Source organism: Lagenorhynchus albirostris, chromosome 1 (genome assembly GCF_949774975.1).
Source record: "Lagenorhynchus albirostris chromosome 1, mLagAlb1.1, whole genome shotgun sequence".
Classification (NCBI taxonomy): Eukaryota; Metazoa; Chordata; class Mammalia; order Artiodactyla; family Delphinidae; genus Lagenorhynchus; species Lagenorhynchus albirostris.
The window spans coordinates 143,572,931-143,591,148 of record NC_083095.1 but is presented as its reverse complement, the minus strand read 5'-3'; the positions used below and the strand labels follow the sequence as shown (position 1 = coordinate 143,591,148).

Sequence of the window (18,218 nt, the reverse complement as noted above, 5' to 3'; positions counted from 1 at the left end):
TCAGCCAATCAGTTGAGGGCCTGACTACAAAACAAAAAGTCTAACCCTCCCACAAGTGAGAGGAACTCCTCCTGCCTGACTGACTGAGCTGGGACATTGGTCTTTTCCTATCTTTGGACTTGAACTGAAACACTGGCTTTTCTTGGGTCTCAAGCCTATTGGCATTTGGACTGGAACCACACCATCAGTCCTCCTGAGCTTCCAGCATGCTGACTGTAATCTTAGGATATCTCAATCTCCACGTTGTCTGAGCCAATTTCTTATAATAAATCTCCCCTCTCCCCCTCCCCCTCCCCCTCCCCCCCCCTCTCTCTCTCTCTCTCTCTCTCTATATATATATATATATATATATACCCTACCGGTTCTGTTTCTCTGGAGAAGCCTGACTAATACATGGACTCGGTAGGACAAGAGCAGATGTGGGGAGCCATCTTCTGTAGTAAGAGCTACACAGGTGCCCAGGGCTCAGTGCATCTGGAGCTTGCCTTCCCTCAGCTCCTGGTCCCCCTGGGGCTCCGAGTTGGAAAGGCAAAGTGATGACTAGCATCTTCCCGTGCAAAAGCAAAGGCCCTCTGAGGCCCAGCAACAACCAGCAGCACAGTGGGTTCCCTGGATTCTGCTTCTCTCTGACGCTGTGTTGATTTGGTTCTTATTATTTCTAAATCCAATTCTTCTCAGGGACTGGGAAAGGTTTGCCCCTTGTGATCAAGCTTAAAGTCTCAGTGCTGAAGCAACAGGAGATTTCTCAGAGGAAAGAGACAACTCACAGGTGTGTCATGGTGCCAGTGGCTCTGAGGGACCTCCCACCCCAGAATCATCTGGAACGCATATGAGTTACCCATCCCCGTTACCTAAGTGCTCCTCCCGATGCAGTGATTACCTTGGTACATGGCAGGGGAGATGGGCCAGCTGATGCCCAGGGCCTCGTCCTCTCGGAACGTCTGGCAGAAGTCCCTCAGCATGGCCAGGCCCAGGCCCTGGCGGCGATGGCTCCTCCGGACAAACACGGTGTCTAAGACAGGCAGCAGGTAGCACACGCCCGTGCCATCACCACACAGGCTGCCTGAGGGGAAAGCAAGAGACACGTGCTGTCCCCTGGGCTGGACTAGCCTGCCAGGACCCGGCGGGACTCCCACTTGCCAGGTCACTGGTACCATCGGAAGCAGTGCAGCCTCACAAACTAAACCACTAAAGACCAAACAGCAGATCACCCTAAACCACCAGCTCTCCAGCTTACTGGGCAGCCCACACATTGTCAATTACTGTGAGCAAGGCCACTAGGCTATTGCCCTGAAATGAAATGCAAACCCAGGTGACTGAGCAGAGCGAGGCCGTCGCGCACCCATACTCCTCACACCCCTCCCTCACTGTGCACAGTTCAGAGACCCCCAAAACGAAGGAGGAACATCTGGGCAACATCAAAGTTCTCCGTGATGTGGGCTTGGAGACCCAGCCAACGCATCTCCATGGCATGGACTTGTTCAGAGTTCACCTGACCCAAACAGACTAAGTTCTGTTTCCCATAGAACATCAATGACCCTGCTATTGCAGAGCAAGAGAGGCTACAGCTGGCACCTCTCCCACTTTTCTACCCTGAATTTAACTTTACTGCAACCAGCACTAACAGCAGCAAAGTTGCTGTTTCTGCAACAGGAACCTACCCTTGCAGTCAGTCACCTCGGTTGTCACCCTAGCTAGAAATGCCACACACACCCAACTATATCACCTTCCTCACTTCCCAGCTGCACAGTTGCCTGTGCTCTAGATGCACTGGAATCCAGGAAAAGAAATATGTCGCATAGTCAGCTCCTATTGGAAGAGGTGGTATTTGTGTCTGCAAAGATTCAAAGGTGAGTAATTTCCCAAACAAACAAAAAAATGATTCTGAGTCTAATTAGCCAGGCTGAATTGCAGAGCTACATGCTACTGTAGTGAACTGTTTGAAAAATGGCCACAGTTATTCCCTTTCCTATATCCACACACCTTTGCATGTGATTTTGAAGGTCCTCCCATCAAGATATGGGGTCTACTTCCTCTCCCCTTCAATGTTGCTGGCCTGGTGACTCACTTTGAGCAACAGAATAAAGCTGGCAAGAGCACACCAGTTCCGAGCCTAGGCCTCTCGGGGTCCAGGGCCCCTCCATTCTTTCACAGATCCCTATCACTCACCACAAGAACAAACCCAGGCTAGCCTGCCACCAGGAGAGAAACATGGCCCAGGCACCCTCGTGGTCCCAGCCAACATCTAGCTGGTCTTAAGAAACAGGTGGGCAGGTGACCACAGACACATAGGCCAGCCCAGCCTAGGGCAGAAAACCACCCAGCTGAGCCTCAGCAAAATCGCCAACCAAAAGAATGGTGACCTAAATAAATAGTTGGTTTTGTGCCCAATATGAATGAATAAATAAATAATCTGTGACCAACGAGCAACCCCAATTCACTTGAGATGGTAATTGTAAAGAATTTGGAATTTACCCTAAATATGCCTGAAATAACAGCACCAACTGGGTTGCAATTATATAACTTCCAATTTTATAGACAACAAGAACAATGGTCCCCAAACAGTGAAGTCCTTCAAAGCTAAGAATGTTTAAAATTAAATAAAGATACAATTCCACTCACAACAGCATTAAAAAGTAAATACTCAGGAATATATTTAACGAAAGAAGCATAAGCCTTAAATACTGAAAAGCACAAAACATAGTTGAGGGAAATTAAAGAAGATCTAAATAAATGAAGAGAAATTCCATGTTCATGGATTGGATCAGGGTCCCCAACCTCCAAGCCACAGACCAGTACCGGTCCATGGCCTGTTAGGAACCAGGCCACACAGCAGGAGTTGAGCAGCGGGCGAGCGAGCGAAGCTTCATCTGTATTTACAGCCGCTCCCCATCACTCGTATTACTGCCGGAGTTCCACCTCCTGTCAGATCAGTGGCGGCAATTAGATTCTCATAGGAGCACGACCCTCCTGTGAACTGTGCATGCGAGCGATCTAGGTTGTGCACTCCTTATGAGAATCTAATGCCTGATGATCTGAGGTGGAGCTGAGGCAGTGATGCTAGCACTGGGGAGCGGCTGCAAATACAGATTATCATTAGCAGAGAGGTTTGACTGCACAGAGATCATAATAAATCAATTGCTCGCAGAATCATATCAAAACCCTATCAGCGAGTGGCAAGTGACAACTAAGCTGCATCTTACATAATAGACTGGACATAAGCAACACACTTCAGGTGTCACTGTCTCCCATCACCCCCAGATGGGACCATCTAGTTGCAGGAAAACAAGCTCAGGGCTCCCACTGATTTTGCATTATGGTGAGTTGTATAATTATTTCATTATATATTAAAATGTAATATTAATAGAAATAAAGTGCACAACAAATGTAATGCGCTTGAATCATCCCAAAACCATACCCCACCACGGAAAAACTGTCTTCCACGAAACCAGTCCCTGGTGCCAAAAAGGTTGGGGACTGCTGGATTGGATGACTCAATACTGTTAAGTTGCCAATTCTTCCCAAACTGACCTGTAAGTTTAACAACAGTCCTATCAAAATCCCAGCTGGCTCTTTTGTGGAAATTGACAAGCTGAGAGTAAAATTCATGTGAAATGCAAAGTCTCTAGGATAAACAAAACAGAAGAAAAAAAAAAGAAGAAGAACAAAGTTGGAGGTTTTATATTAACCAATTTCAAAGCTTCTTATAAAATCAAGGTAATCAGACAGTGTGATAATGGTACAACAGTGGGCATATAGATCAATGGAGCAGAAGCGAGAGTCCAGAAGTAAACTCTTACACTCCGAATTTCTACAAAATGCCATGGTAACTCAGTGGGGGAAAAGATAGACTTTTCAACAAACTGTGGTGGAATGATTGGACATCCATAAGCCAAAAATTAATTAATTAATTAAAAATGAACAAATTAATGAATGAAGCTGCAACAGAACAGAGCCCAGAATGAGACCCACACAAACACAGTCAACTTATCTCTGACAAAGGAGCAAAGCAAAGTGAATAGAGGAAGGACAGTCTTTTCAACAAGTGATGCTGGGAAAGTTGGACATCCACATGCAAAACCATGAATCTAGACACAGACCTTAAACCCTTCACAAAATGTAGCTCAAAATGGATCACAGACACAAATGTACAATGCAAAACTACAGAACTAGAAGATAACATAGGAGAAAATCTAGATGACCTTGGGTTTGGCAATAAACTTGTACATACAGCATCAAAGGCATGATCCATGAAAGAAAAAATTGAGAGTTGAATTTCATTAAAATCAAATTTTTCTGCTCTGTGAAGAACACTGTCAAGAGAATGAGAAGCCACAAACTGGGGGAAAAATATATTCAAAAGACATATCTGATAAAGAACCATTATCCAAAATATACAAAGAGCTCATAAAACTCAACAATAAAAAAACAAACAACTTGATTAAAAAGTGGGCCAAAGACCTTAATAGACACCTCACCAAAGAAGCTGTACAGATGACAAGTAACATAAGAAGATGTGCCACATCATATATCACCAGGGAAATAAAAATTTTTAAAAAGTGAGATACTACCATACACCTATTAGAATGGCCCAAATCCAGAACACTGAAAACACCAAAGTGCTGTTGAAGATGTGGAGCAAAAGGCACTCTCTTTCATTGTTGGTGGGAATGCAAAATGGTACAGCTACTCTGGATGACAGCTTAGTGGTTTCTTTTCTTTTTTTTTTTTTTTTTAATTTTTGGCTGCATTGAGTCTTCGTTGCTGCATGTAGGCTTTCTCTAGTTGTGGCGAGTGGGGGCTGCTCTTTGTTGTGGTGCACGGGGCTTCTCATTGTAGTGGCTTCTCTTGTTGTGGAGCATGGGCTCTAGGCGCACGGGCTTCAGCAGTTGTGGCACACAGGCTAAGAAGCTGTGGCTCACAGGCTCTAGAGAGCAGGCTCAGTAGTTGTGGCGCATGGGCTTAGCTGCTCCGCAGCATGTGGTATCTTCCCCAACCAGGGATCGAACTCGTGTCCCCTGAATTGGCATTCTTAACCACTGCGCCACCAGGGAAGTCCCAGCTTGGTGGTTTCTTACAGAACTAAACCTACTCTTACCATAGGATCTGGCAATTGTGCTCATTTATATTTACCTGAAGGAGTTGAAAACTTATGTCTACTCAAAAACCGGCACACAAATGTTTGTAATGCCTATATTCATAATTACCAAAACTTGGAAGCAACCAATACATGCTTCAATGGGAGAGTGGATAAATAAATTATGGTACATCCAGATAATGGAATACTAGTCAGTGTTAAAAGGAAATGAGCTATCGTGCCATAAAAAGATATAGAGAAACCTTACAGCACATTACTAAGTAAAAGAAGCCAATCCACAAAGGCTACATAGCATACAATTACAATTACATCTTCTGGAAAAGGCAAAACTACGAAGGCAGTAAAAATATTAGTGGTTGCCAAGGGGTAGGGGAGAGCAAGGGATGAATAGGTGGAACACAGGATTTTTAGGGCAGTGAAGCTACTCTGTATGATGGTACAATGATAGAACATGTCTTTATACATTTGTCGAAACCCACAAAACATACAACACAAAGAATGAACCCTAATGTAAACTATGGACTTTAGTTAATAATAATGTATTCTTATGGATTGAATTGTGTCTCCCCAAACCCTCAGTACATCAGAATGTGTCTGTATTTGGAGACAGGGCCTTTAAGAGGTGATGAACTCAAAATGAGGTCTTTAGATGGGCTCTAATCCAATCCAGTTGGTGTCCTTATAAGAAGAGGAAATTTGGACACACAGAGAGACACCAAGAATGCACACAACACACAGGAAAACCGTGAGAGGACACACTGAGCAGACGGCCATCACAAGCCAAGACATAGGCCTCGGAAGAAACCAAACTTGCCTACACCCTGACCTTGGACTTCCAGCCTCCAGAACCGTGTGAAAATTAATTTCTGTTGTTTAAGCCACCCAATGTGTGGTGCTCTGTTACGGGAGCCCTAGTCGACTAATACATGCATCAATATTGGTTTATGAATTATAATAAATGTACCACACTAATGCAATATATTAATAATAGAGGAAACTGTGTGTGTGTGGAGGGGGATGAGAACTCTCTGCACTTTCTGCTCAATTTTTCTATAAACCTAAAACTGCTTTAAAAGGTAAAATCTGCTAATTTTTTAATGTATAAGGTATTTTTAAAAATGAAGCTGGACCCTTACTTCACATCATTTAAAAAATTAATTCAAGATGTATCTAGACATAAATATAAGAGTTAAAACTGTAAAGCTTTTAGAAGAAAACACAGAAGGAAACCTTCACAACCTTGGGTTAGGCAAAGAGTTCTTAGCTTTGACATCAATGGACACAACCAACTGGTAAATCTGACTTCATCAAAATTAACTTGGTACTTCAAAAGACACCACACAAAAAAATAAAAAGACAAGCCACAGACTGTAAGAAAATGTTGCAAATCACATTCCTGATAAAAGACATATCCAGACTATATAAAGAACTCTTATAATTCAACAAAAAGAAAACCAACAACCAATTAAAAATGGACAGATGATCTGAACAGACATTTCTTCAAAGAAGACATACAAATGGTTAATAATCAGTGAAAAGATACTCAACACCATTAGTCATTTAAAAATGCAAATTAAAACCACAATGAAATGCCACTTTTGACCTACTAAATGGCTATAATCAAAAAGACAAGCGCTGACAAGATGTGGAGAAATTGGAACCCTCATATATTGCTGCTGGGAATACATAATGGTACAGAAACTTTGTCAAATAATTTGGCAGTTTCTTGAAAAGTTAAAACATATGCTAACCAAAGACCCACCAGTTCTGCTCCTAGGAACCCACTTAAGAGAAACAAAAACATGTCCATACAAAGACATGTATGCAAGCATTTATACCAGCACTATTCATAACAGCCAAAAACTGGAAACCATACTGGTAAATGCATAAACAAAATGTGGTACAGTCATACCATGGAACATTACTCAGCAATAAAAAGGAATAAAATACTAATATATGCTGTAATTTGGATGAACCTCAAAAACACCAAGCTGAGTGAAAGAAGCCAGACACAGAAGACCACATACTGTATCTTTCCATTTATATGAAACATCCAGGAAAGGCAAATTGATGGAGACAGAGAGCAGAGTAGTCGTTCTCTAGAGCTGAGATGGAAAGAGACTGACACCAAAAAAAGGCAACTTTTTGGGGTGATGGAAATATCTAAAATCTGGATTGTGGTGCTGGTCATACAACTCTCTAAATTTGCTGAAAAACAAGTCACTGAATGGTACACTTAAAATTGGCAACTTTTATGGGATGTAAAATTATACTTCAAAAAAACTGATTTGAAAAGATACAATGAATTGTATTAAATTGTATTAGAAAGATACAATTAAATAAGGAAAGGGAAAAATAATAACTTTACAGTATAGAAAGGGGGTAGACACCCCCTTGAGTGATCAGGGTGAATATCACCAGTAGTAACGTTGGCATCTTGTACCCCACACCTGATATGACCACGTGAGGAGAAGCATGCTTCACTGTGCCCCAAACCCATAACCCTGGTCAAATCATGAGATAATATCATACAAATCTAAATTAATGGACATTCCATAAATCTCTTGACCAGTACTCCTCAAAAGTGTCTAGGTCATGAAAGACAAGGAAAACCAAGAAATGGTCCCAAATTGGTAGGGGAGGCTAAGAAGACCTGAAGATTAAAGACAACAAAGACTCCTGATCAGATCCTACAAGAGAAGGACACTGCTGGAAGATCAGCCAATGTTAGTTTCTCAGTTTTGACCACTGTGCCATGGTTATGTAAGATGCTAACATTAGGGCAAGGTGAGTGAGGGTATAACAGGAACTCTCTGTCCCATCTTTGCAACTCTTCTGTAAAACTAAAATTATTTCAAAATAAAAGTCTGGGGTGGGGCAGAGGAACACTGCACCAGCCCTTCCTAAAGGTTCATCATACTTTCAAGTTGGTCAAATAAAACCCATCTCAATTCACAAAGCAACAAATTGGCCTCTTAATAAGAATATTAATGAACTGTAATAAGAATATTACAGCCTGATTGTGAACGGGGCTGAGAGAGTAAGCTGGTTGCACACAAATGGACTCCCCATCCATAATCAGAACATAAAATCCTAGGAAACCTTCCCACATACAATAGCACAGAACAGTTGGTAGGAACCCTAGCCATGATCTCATCCACTCTACCCATTTTATAGACATGGCAGCTGACAGGGGCAAGAAAGGTTAAAAACATAGGACTTGGCTCCTTTTTGTCAGTAACAGCTGCCCAACTGGCTTTCATCAGCTCATGGGGAGTGTTGATACCACAGCAAAGAAATTAAAGGGAAGGAGACAAAAAGGATAGAAATGAATTAAAACAAAAACAAAGATACAACATAAAGTATTTTTTTTAAATTCAAGAGTTGCTAAAGCCAGAAAGAAGACAATTCATAAAGCACATTAGGAATTAAAATAGATATATCACTATAGATGTGGCAGAAATTTAAAAGGTAAGAGAATACTGTAAATAACTGTAGGCCAATAGATTTGAACAGATGAAAAGGCCAAATTCCTAAGATAATACAACCCACCAAAACTGACTCACAGAAAAACAGAAAAACTAAACTATCCTATGACCATGGAAATCTGAACGCAGTAGTTTAAATCCCTCCCACACTGAACACGCCAGGTCAGGTGACTTTAGAGATAAGTTCTGCCAACTTTCCCAGGAAAGCCTTCCAGAGCACAGAAAAAGAGACATTAGTCCATGACTCAGCCTATGAGCACAGTGTAACCTTTTCAGAGAAAAAGATAAAAAGCAAATGAAGATCAGATAATTAAGCAAATAACAGTAGTTCCTGAACATAAGACAAAAAACTTAAACCAACAGTAGCAAACCGAACTCAACAAAGTTACTCCACTGGTAACTGGTTTCTCTGCTCATGCCCCAGGCTGTTCTGGGGGAGATACAAAGGATCAATAAGGTATCCAGGGTGAAACTACCACCCCCAGGCATGAGCTAACACCACACAGAGGGCTTTTCCATCAACAGCCTGGGAGGACCTGAAGAAGGAAGATCTGTGAGGATAAGATGAAGCCCACCAAAGAGGAAAGGAGGGGGCACCAGCAGGCTATCCCCCTAACAATACGTACCCCAACAGATCAAAGACAAAGAGGAAGACAGTTACTCTAGGAAGAGAGGAATATATTCTTAGGACACCTAAGACAGACGGTGCACCATAGGGCAGTGATAGCAGCAGACAGCCAGGAAGTAGCGGAATAAACAGTATCTGCTTCAAAAAGATCTGTCAGAAGGAAGACGACATGAAAGACAAGTGGCAAGACAAATGCCGTAGTGTATTTCCACTGCCCGGATGTCTTGACACTCAAGACCTGGGCACCAGGAAAGTTAAGGTGTAGGTCCACAGAACTCAAAAGAGCCAAGCGCCCGGCCAAAGCTCTCTTCACACCTCCTTTTGCAAAGCTGCATTTGTGTTGGCTGTGAGCACCTGTCCGGGTTTGTACTGCTAATGCCCAAAGGCAATACGCTGACAGTAGCTGCTGCAGACACTTGGCTCTGTGGAGCATTTTAAGTATAATTGCTCTAAAAATCCAAATGCAGGCCAAATAGTCACAGTTCCTAGTCCAAGAGATTAAGTGCAAACTATAAAGATATTTGGGATACTCTTAAACCTGGGAAACTCAAAACAGTAGTAGCTAAAAGTGTTAACTTTTGCTAACCATTGACACTATCTTTTCATGACAATCATACTGCATGTCTGTCATGAGCCTGCTTCACAAGGTTAGAGCCACACTCCCTGGGCACCTGGGGCAGCTGAGCATCTACTGACAATACCACTAAATGGTCTGGATGTTCCCAAATTCTCCCCACCGAGGAGCATTACTAACATCAATTTGGATGAAATCTTTTTCTTTTAATATGAGACATTTAAACTGTATTCTCTAGAACAGGGGCTGGCAAACTATTTCTGTAACGGTCAGGTAGAAAATACTTTAGGCTTTGGGGACAACCACTCACCCCTGCAGTTGTAGAGCAAAATCAGCCATGCACAATACGAATGCGTGAAGCTGTGTTTCAATAAAATTTTATTTACAAAAACGGACGACAGGCAGAATTTGGTCTACGGGCCATAGCTGCCAACACCTGCTCCAGAAAAACATCACTTTTGGGGGCTTCCCTGGTGGCGCAGTGGTTGAGAGTCCGCCTGCCGATGCAGAGGACATGGGTTTGTGCCCCAGTCTAGGAAGATCCCACATGCCGCGGAGCGGCTGGGCCTGTGAGCCATGGCCGCTGAGCCTGCGCGTCCAGAGCCTGTGCTCCGCAATGGGAGACACCGCGACAGTGAGGGGCCAGTGTACCGCAAAAAAAAAAAAAAAAAAAAAATCACTTATAACAAGCAAGACTAAGTGTTCAGAATCCTATTTGTATAATAATCATCTTTTCTCAAAAACAACTGAAAATAATGCATTAACATGAACCACCCCAAAACAAGATATACTTGGAGATAAGCTTTAGTTATATTGTTTCCTCTTTGAAAAGTATCATTTCTTTCTATATGTTTGATTATTATAACAGGAATTTATTTATAAGGTGCCATAAAATTAGATTCATTTTTAAAATATTGAAGAAAAATTTATTTGCTTAAAGGAAATAACCTTGGCCAAGTTGGATTTATCCCAGGTGGTTTAACATAAGAAAATTTGTACCAGTAATTCATCTCATTTGTCAATTACAGGAGAAAGAACTGCTTCAGTTTAATATAACACTGGACTCTGCACATTATCCAGTTCATATGACACAGAACATAGAAAAAAAATTTTAAAGCAAAAGAAACTACCACTGAAAATGCATGCCTTAGGTGAGTGGGTCTCAAACTCTAGAATGAAACATGAGAATCACCTGGAGGACTTGTTAAAACATAAATTAAAATAAATAAATAAATAAATAAATAAATAAATAAAAATAAAAACAAAAAAAAAAAAACATAAATTGTTGGGCCCCATTCCAGTGCCGGTGTCTGGTGCCGGGGGTCTGGGGCACAGCCCAAGAACTCCTGTGGCCCAGGACAGAGAAGCAGCACAGAGTGTGCTGCTGGAACATTCTATCCATTAGGCATTATGCAGCAACGAAGGGCTGCCTGATGGTCCTGCCTGGAGGTATTCCAGCCCAGGCTGAGACTTCATCAACTGGATCCTCCCACGGATGATTATGGGGTGTCTGCTCAGCCACCGTTTTTCTTTAAAACTGCCCCTACCACAGCCCCAGTTAAAGAGCTGAGGCTAGGTGGCCATATCGGAAGCACGAAAGCCTGCCCACCACGGTGGACCCATGATCCACAAGAACTCAATCTGCAGGCCAGCTGGACCAACCTGATTCTTTCAAGAGGTTTTGAATGAAGTGAAACTGGGACTATAATAGGTCTCAGCCCTTCAGGGCAGTACAGGTAGAGCTGGGTGGGCATCATGGCAAACTACAGTCAAGGTTATGACGAAGCAGGAAACATAAGTGAGCAAAGGAAGATGACTTGCAAAGATGAGAATGGAGCAGCAGCTGGGTACCCATCCCAGCACAGGAAGCCGGTCTGCATCCCATGAACTTCCCCTGCACCCTTCCAATACCCCATCTTGCAAGCCCTTCGCTTCCACACAACAGCAACCCCTTTCTCATCGGACAGCAGAGCTGGTACCTGAACCTACACCACACTCCCATTACTCCACTTTTGCTGCTTATGTCTCCACTAAAGTCCAGAACATGGCATGAAGGCCCCCTGCTTGAGGGGACAACAGGGTAGGAGTGGCCTGTGACATGGAGTATCAGGGGGAGGGGACAGCAGAAGGCCCTGGTGACCAGCAGGGCAGCTGAGGCCACTTCAAGGCATCACAGCCATCTCACAGGTCACACGCTTGTCTAGATGGCAAATCACTTAATTGAAGACTTTTAAGTGCCATTCCTGTTTTTACGATTTGCGTGAGTGTTGGGCTTTCAGGAATCTGAAACACAAAGCTGTTCGTTATCTATTTTTATACAAAAGCAAAATACTTACTAGCCCTGCCTTAAATCGGCCGACTCTCCACTTACCAGTCCAGTGTTTTTTTCCTTGAATGCTGTCTTGTGGACTAATGGTTTGAGGGCAAAAGTAAAGTAAAATTCCACTAATTTTGGTTATCTAGGGAGAATTTCAGCACAAAATAATGAAATGACTAAAGTGTCAATATTTTGTAAGAAAGGCAATTATGGAACTATCAAATGAAGGGAGAAGCTCAAACTGGCCCATTAACAAATGTTCCCAAAGAGAGGTCTACCTGAAAAGATCTCATTCATTCTATACCAAGGCACCCACTTGTTTCAAAACTGAATGTTCTTCTCACACTAAAGAGGCACAAACTACTGACAGACACAATGATTTGGGTGAGTCACAAAAGCATCATGAAAAAGTGAAACAAGTCAGTCTCACAAGGCTACATACGGTCTGATTCCACTACGTGACATTCCAGAAAAGATAACACTACAGTGATAGAGAACAGATCAGTGGTTGCCAGGGGTTATGGGTGGGGGGCTAAGGGGTGGAAAAGATTAGAACAAGAAAGAGTTTTAGAGGGGGGTGGAGAACTATCCTGTATTTTAATTATGGTTGTGATTATAAAATTCACAGAACTGAAAAGCCAAAAAAGAGATCAATTTTACTGTCCGACAGTTTTTTTAATAATACTTAAAGACACACACATATAAAAATGAATGTGCTTAGAAACAATGTATACTCTTAAAAAGGTGCAACCTGCCCCCGTGATCCAGTTGATGCAATGAATCTGCATATTTTCTTTTCGTCACAGAATGAAATTATAAGCTGCAGCCTAGCTGAAACTAAATTAACAGATATTCTGAATCATGTGGATCTAAGCTAATGAAGAGAAATTGTACTGCTGCAAAGTTGGAAAGCATGCCATGTGCTACGCCCATAACCTAGGTATCAACACAACACTACATGAAGCTGTGACAAGCACCAAGGACAGGGCCACGACTGAAGAAACACCATTAACTGTTCTGAACTTTTGAACTATTAACTCCTCCTATAGTCAATTAAACCACAAGTATTCGCCAGTGATTTTTTTCACAAATCGTATGTTTAAAATAATAAAACATTGTAAATAATATCTATTCACTATCTAAATTATTTTTTGCTTAATTTATCAGCATGTTGCTAATATCAACCTTTTTTTTGTTTGTTTGTTTTCAGTACGCGGGCCTCTCACCGCTGTGGGCTCTCCCGTTGCGGAGCACAGGCTCCGGACGCGCAGGCCCAGCGGCCATGGCTCACGGGCCCAGCCACTCCGCGGCATGTGGGATCCTCCCAGACCGGGGCACGAACCCGTGTCCCCTGCATTGGCAGGCGGACTCTCAACCACTGCGCCACCAGGGAAGCCCAATATCAACCATTTTTTAATTCATCAGAGCAAATCCCTCTCTCTACTTATAGAAAGGGATGGGAAAGCAAGGAATAAAATTCTATGATTCATCCCTGGACAGAGTCCCCATCAGATGATGATGGTAAATTAAGTGGTCATGCAGAGTCTCATATATAATAACTATTTTAGAAACAAATTTTAAAAAATTACTCGCAGATACCATAAGGCATTCAAAAGCACATAGAAACCAGAAGAAATTTTAATTTCAGAAAATTGCAAATGAAATAGGTTAAAACCTGTGAGTTTGCAGCTTACTGGCCACAGGGTATAACTCAACCCCCAAGGCTACAGAAAATATTGGTGGGAAACGCTGCAGCCTTACCAGCTAAAGGCATCAAAGATCAAATTTTAGGACTAGGAAAGTAGTTGGAAATTTAAAGGCTCAGTGGCAACATGGAAACCACAGAATGAATGAAACCTTAATTCAGAGCAACTGCCCAAATCCCTGGCTCATAAATATCTACACATGAGTGAAGGAGAATCCAGAGGACTCAACCAAAAGAAGTCAGAAACCAGAGAGATAGCCACCCTTGAAAGATGGAACTACACATGATCAGATCTGTGACTCTGTTGCTTTTCTTAACCAAGTACATTCCTCAACTTGGGCAGCTCAACTGGCAGAAAGCTGAAACCAAATGGGTTTGACGGGTAAGGGTAAGAGCCCAAAACCAGCAGACGCAAGGAAACCACAGGGATCAGCAACGGCCATACCCAAATCTTTGTCTGGCCATCAACTTTGCAGGCACAGGGAAGACCTCTACAGAGCCAGGCTACAGAAGCAGCCATGAGACGTTGTACTAACACGTGTCAGCAGTTACATATCAAAGGAGACAGAGTTTGTGATTTGAATCCAGGCAAGCTAAATACCTCCCAGATCAAAAATCCTCAAAAACACACATAAAAAGTCAGAGTTGCTGCAATACATCTGCAACATCTAGCCTTCAACCAACACATGCAAAGAAACAGGAAACTGTGACCCACACTCAGGAAAAAAAAAAAAAAAAAACAGATATAGTCAATATAACTGATTTTATCTTTTTCTTTTTTCTTTAGATTTATTTTTTATTGAGGTAACATTGGTTTATAACATTATAACATTTCACATGTACAATATATTTATACTTTTGAATACCCTACACTGTGCTCATCACCAAAAATTTCGTTTTCATTTGTCACCATACAGTTGATCCCCTTTACCCATTTCACCCTCCCCCTTCCACTCCCTCCCCTGTGGTAACCACTACTCTGTTCTCCATATCTAGGTGCTTGTTTTATTAGGTTTGTTCATTTATTTTGGGGTTTTGTTTGTTTGTTTTTATATTTCACATATGAGAAATCATGCAGTATTTGTCTTTCTCCATCTGACTTATTTCATTTAGCATAATGCCCTCAAGTTCTATCCTATCCATGTTGTCAGAAACAGCAAGTTTTCATCTTTTTATGGCTGCATAGTATTCCATGGTGTATGTATGCCACATCTTCTTCATCCATTCATCTGCTGATGGGTATTTAAGTTGTTTCCATGTCTTGGCTGTTGTAAATAATGCTGTGATGAACATATATCTTTTTGAATTAGTGTTTTCATATTCTTTAGAAACTCAGATGTAGGATAGCTGGATCATATAATAGTTCTATTCTTAATTTTTTGAGGAATCTCCATACTGTTTTCCATAGTGGCTGCACCAGTTTACATTCCTACCAACAGTGTATGGGACCATACAAAGGTTCCCTTTTCTCCACATCCTCACCAACACTTGTTATTTCTTGCTTTTTTGATAACAGCTATTCCAACAGGCATGAGGTGATATCTCACTGTGGTTCTGATTTGCATTTCCCCAATAATTAGTGATGTCAAACATCTTTTCATATGCCTGTTGGCCATCTGTATGTCTTCTCTGGGAAAATGTCTATTCAGATCCTCTGCTCATTTTTTTTAATCAAGTTGTTTATTTTTCTGTTGTTGATTTGTATGAGTTCTTTAAATATTTTATATATTAACATTTTATAAGATGTACATTTACAAATATCTTCTCCCATTTGGTAGTTTATCTTTTCATTTTGTTGATGGTCTCCTTTGTTGCATGGAAGCTTTTAAGTTTGATGTAGTTTATTTTTGCTTTTGTTTCCTTTGCCTGAGGAGACAGATCCAGAAAGATATTGCTAAGACCAGTGTCAAAGAGTATACTGCCTATGTTTCCTTCTAGGAGTTTTATGGTTTCAGATCTTTCATTCAAGTCTTTAATCCATTTTGACTTGATTTTTGTGTATGTTGTGAGATAGTGTCTAGTTTCATTTGTTTGCATGTGGCTGTCCAGATTCCTCAAGACCATTTATTGGAGACACTATCCTTTCCCTATTGTATGTTCTTTGCTCCTTTGTTGTAAGTTAATAGTTCGTATATGTGTGAGTTTATGTCTGGGTTCTCAATTCCATTCCATTGATCTATGTATGCTTTTCTGCAAATACCATGCTGTTTTAATTGCTATAGCTTTGTAAAAGAGTGTGAAATTAGGGAGTGTGATACCTCTAGCTTTGCCCTTTTTCTCAGCATTGCTTTGGCTATTTGAAGTCTTTTATGGTTCCACATAAATTCTAGAATTTCTTTGCTTAATTTCTATGAAAAATATCCTTGGTATTTTGATAGGGATTGCATTAAATCTGTAGATTGCTTTAGGTAATATGGATGTTTTAACAATTTTAATTCTTCCAATCCATGAGCACAGAATATCTTTCCATTTATTTTTGTCTTCTTCCATTTCAGGTCTTCCACCTCCTTGTTAAATTTATTCCTAGGTATTTGATTTCTTTTGTTGCAATTGTAAATGGTATTGTTTTCTTAATTTCTCTTTCTGCTAGCTCATCGTTAGCATATAGAAACATAACACATTTTTGTATGTTGATTTTATACCTTGCAACTTCACTGTATTTGCTTGTTATTGCTAATAGTTCTTTGGTAGAGTCTTTAAGCTTTCCTATATATAAAATCATATCATCTGCAAATAGTTTTACTTCTTCGTTTCTAATTTGGATGCCTTTTATTTCTTGCCTAATTGCCCTGGTTAGGACTTCCAATATTATATTAAATAAGAGTGGCAAGAGTCAGTACCCTTATCTTGTTCCTGATTTTAGAGGGAGAGCTTTCAGTTTTTCATGACTGAGTATGATGTTAGCTGTGGGTTTATCACATATGGCCTTTATTATGTTGAAGTATGTCCCTTCTACCACTTTATTAAGAATTTATATCATAAGTGAGCATTTAATTTTGTCAACTGCTTTTTCTAGATCTACTGAGATAATCATATGTTTTTTACCCTTCATTTTGTTTATGTGCTATATCATGCTGACTGACTTGTATATGTTGAACCATCCTTGCATCTCTGGAATAAATCCCACTTCATCATGGTGTATGAACCTTTTAATGTATTGTTGGATTTTGTCTGCTAATATTTTGTTGAGAATTTTTACAACTATGTTTATCAGAGATATTGAACTATGTTCATCATAGACATCATCACTCTGTGTGTGTGTGTGTGTGTGTGTGTGTGTGTGTGTGCTGTCTTTGTCTGATTTTTGTATCAGGATGATGCTGTCCTCGCAAAACAAGTTAGGAAGCACTCCCTTCTATTACATTTTTTGGAAGAGTTTGGGAAGGACAGGCATTAAAGCTTTGAATATTTGGTAGTATTCACCTGTGAAGCTGTCTGGTTCTGAACCTCTGTTTTGTGGGGAGCTTCTTGACTACTGTTTCAATCTCTGTACTAGTGATCAGTCTAGTCAGATTTTCTGTTTCTTCATGATTCAGTCTTGGACAGTTGTATGATTCTAAGAAGGTGTCCATTTCTTCTAAGTTGTCCAATTTGTTGAATATAGCTTTTCATAATATTCTCTTGTAATCCTTGGTATTTCTGTGGTATCCGTTGTTATTTCTCCTCTTCTGACTTTATTATTTCTTTCCTCCTACTGACGTTGGGCTTTGTTTGTTCTTCTTTTTCTAGCTCCTTTCAGTGTAAGTTTAAATTGTTCGAGATTTTTCTTGTATCTTGAGGTAGGCCTGTTTTGCTATAAACTTCCCTCTTAGTACCACTTTTGCTGCATCCTATAAATTTTGGTATGTCATCTTTTCATCTTAATTTATCTTCAGGTAATTTTTTATTTCTCCTTTGATTTCTTCATCAACCCAATAGCTGTTCAGTAGCACTTTGTTCAGTCTTCATATATCTGTGATTTTTTCCATATTTCTTCTTGTAGTTGGTTTCTAGTTTCATACCACTGTGATCAGAAAAGATGCTTGATGTGATTTCAATCTTCTTAAATTTACTGAGACTTGTTTTGTGTCTCAACACATGGCCTACCCTTGAGAAAGTTCCATGTGCACTTGAGAAGACTGTGTATTCCACTGCATTTGGATGGAATGTTCTGTACAAATCTATCCAATACATCTGGTCTAATGTTTCATTTACCACCTCAGTTTCCTTGTTGATTATTTTGTCTGGACGATCTATCCATTAATGTAAGTGGGGTGTTAAAGTCCCCTACTATTATTATGTTGCTGTCAATTTCTCCCTTTAGGTCTGTTAATAATTGTTTTATATATTTTGGTGCTCCTACGTTAAATGCATATATATATGCATTATATATACATATATATATATATTAATCACTTAGCTTCCTTGA

General features: G+C 40.7%; 1 protein-coding gene across 9 annotated transcripts in view; it reads right to left on the bottom strand.

Annotated features, from left to right (window-relative positions):
- LOC132523975 (protein FAM169B-like) overlaps positions 1 to 18,218 on the bottom strand; it is a 97,418-nt gene that overhangs the window by 21,989 nt on the left and 57,211 nt on the right. For all 9 annotated transcript variants that reach the window (XR_009541776.1, XR_009541744.1, XR_009541765.1 and 6 more), the window contains one exon: positions 881 to 1,063. Coding sequence is in view for 2 of the 9 variants with exons in the window: in XM_060155865.1 (XP_060011848.1) it covers positions 881 to 1,063 (183 nt within the window). In the remaining 7 variants the exon portion in view is untranslated. The remainder of the gene's footprint in view (positions 1 to 880; positions 1,064 to 18,218) is intronic.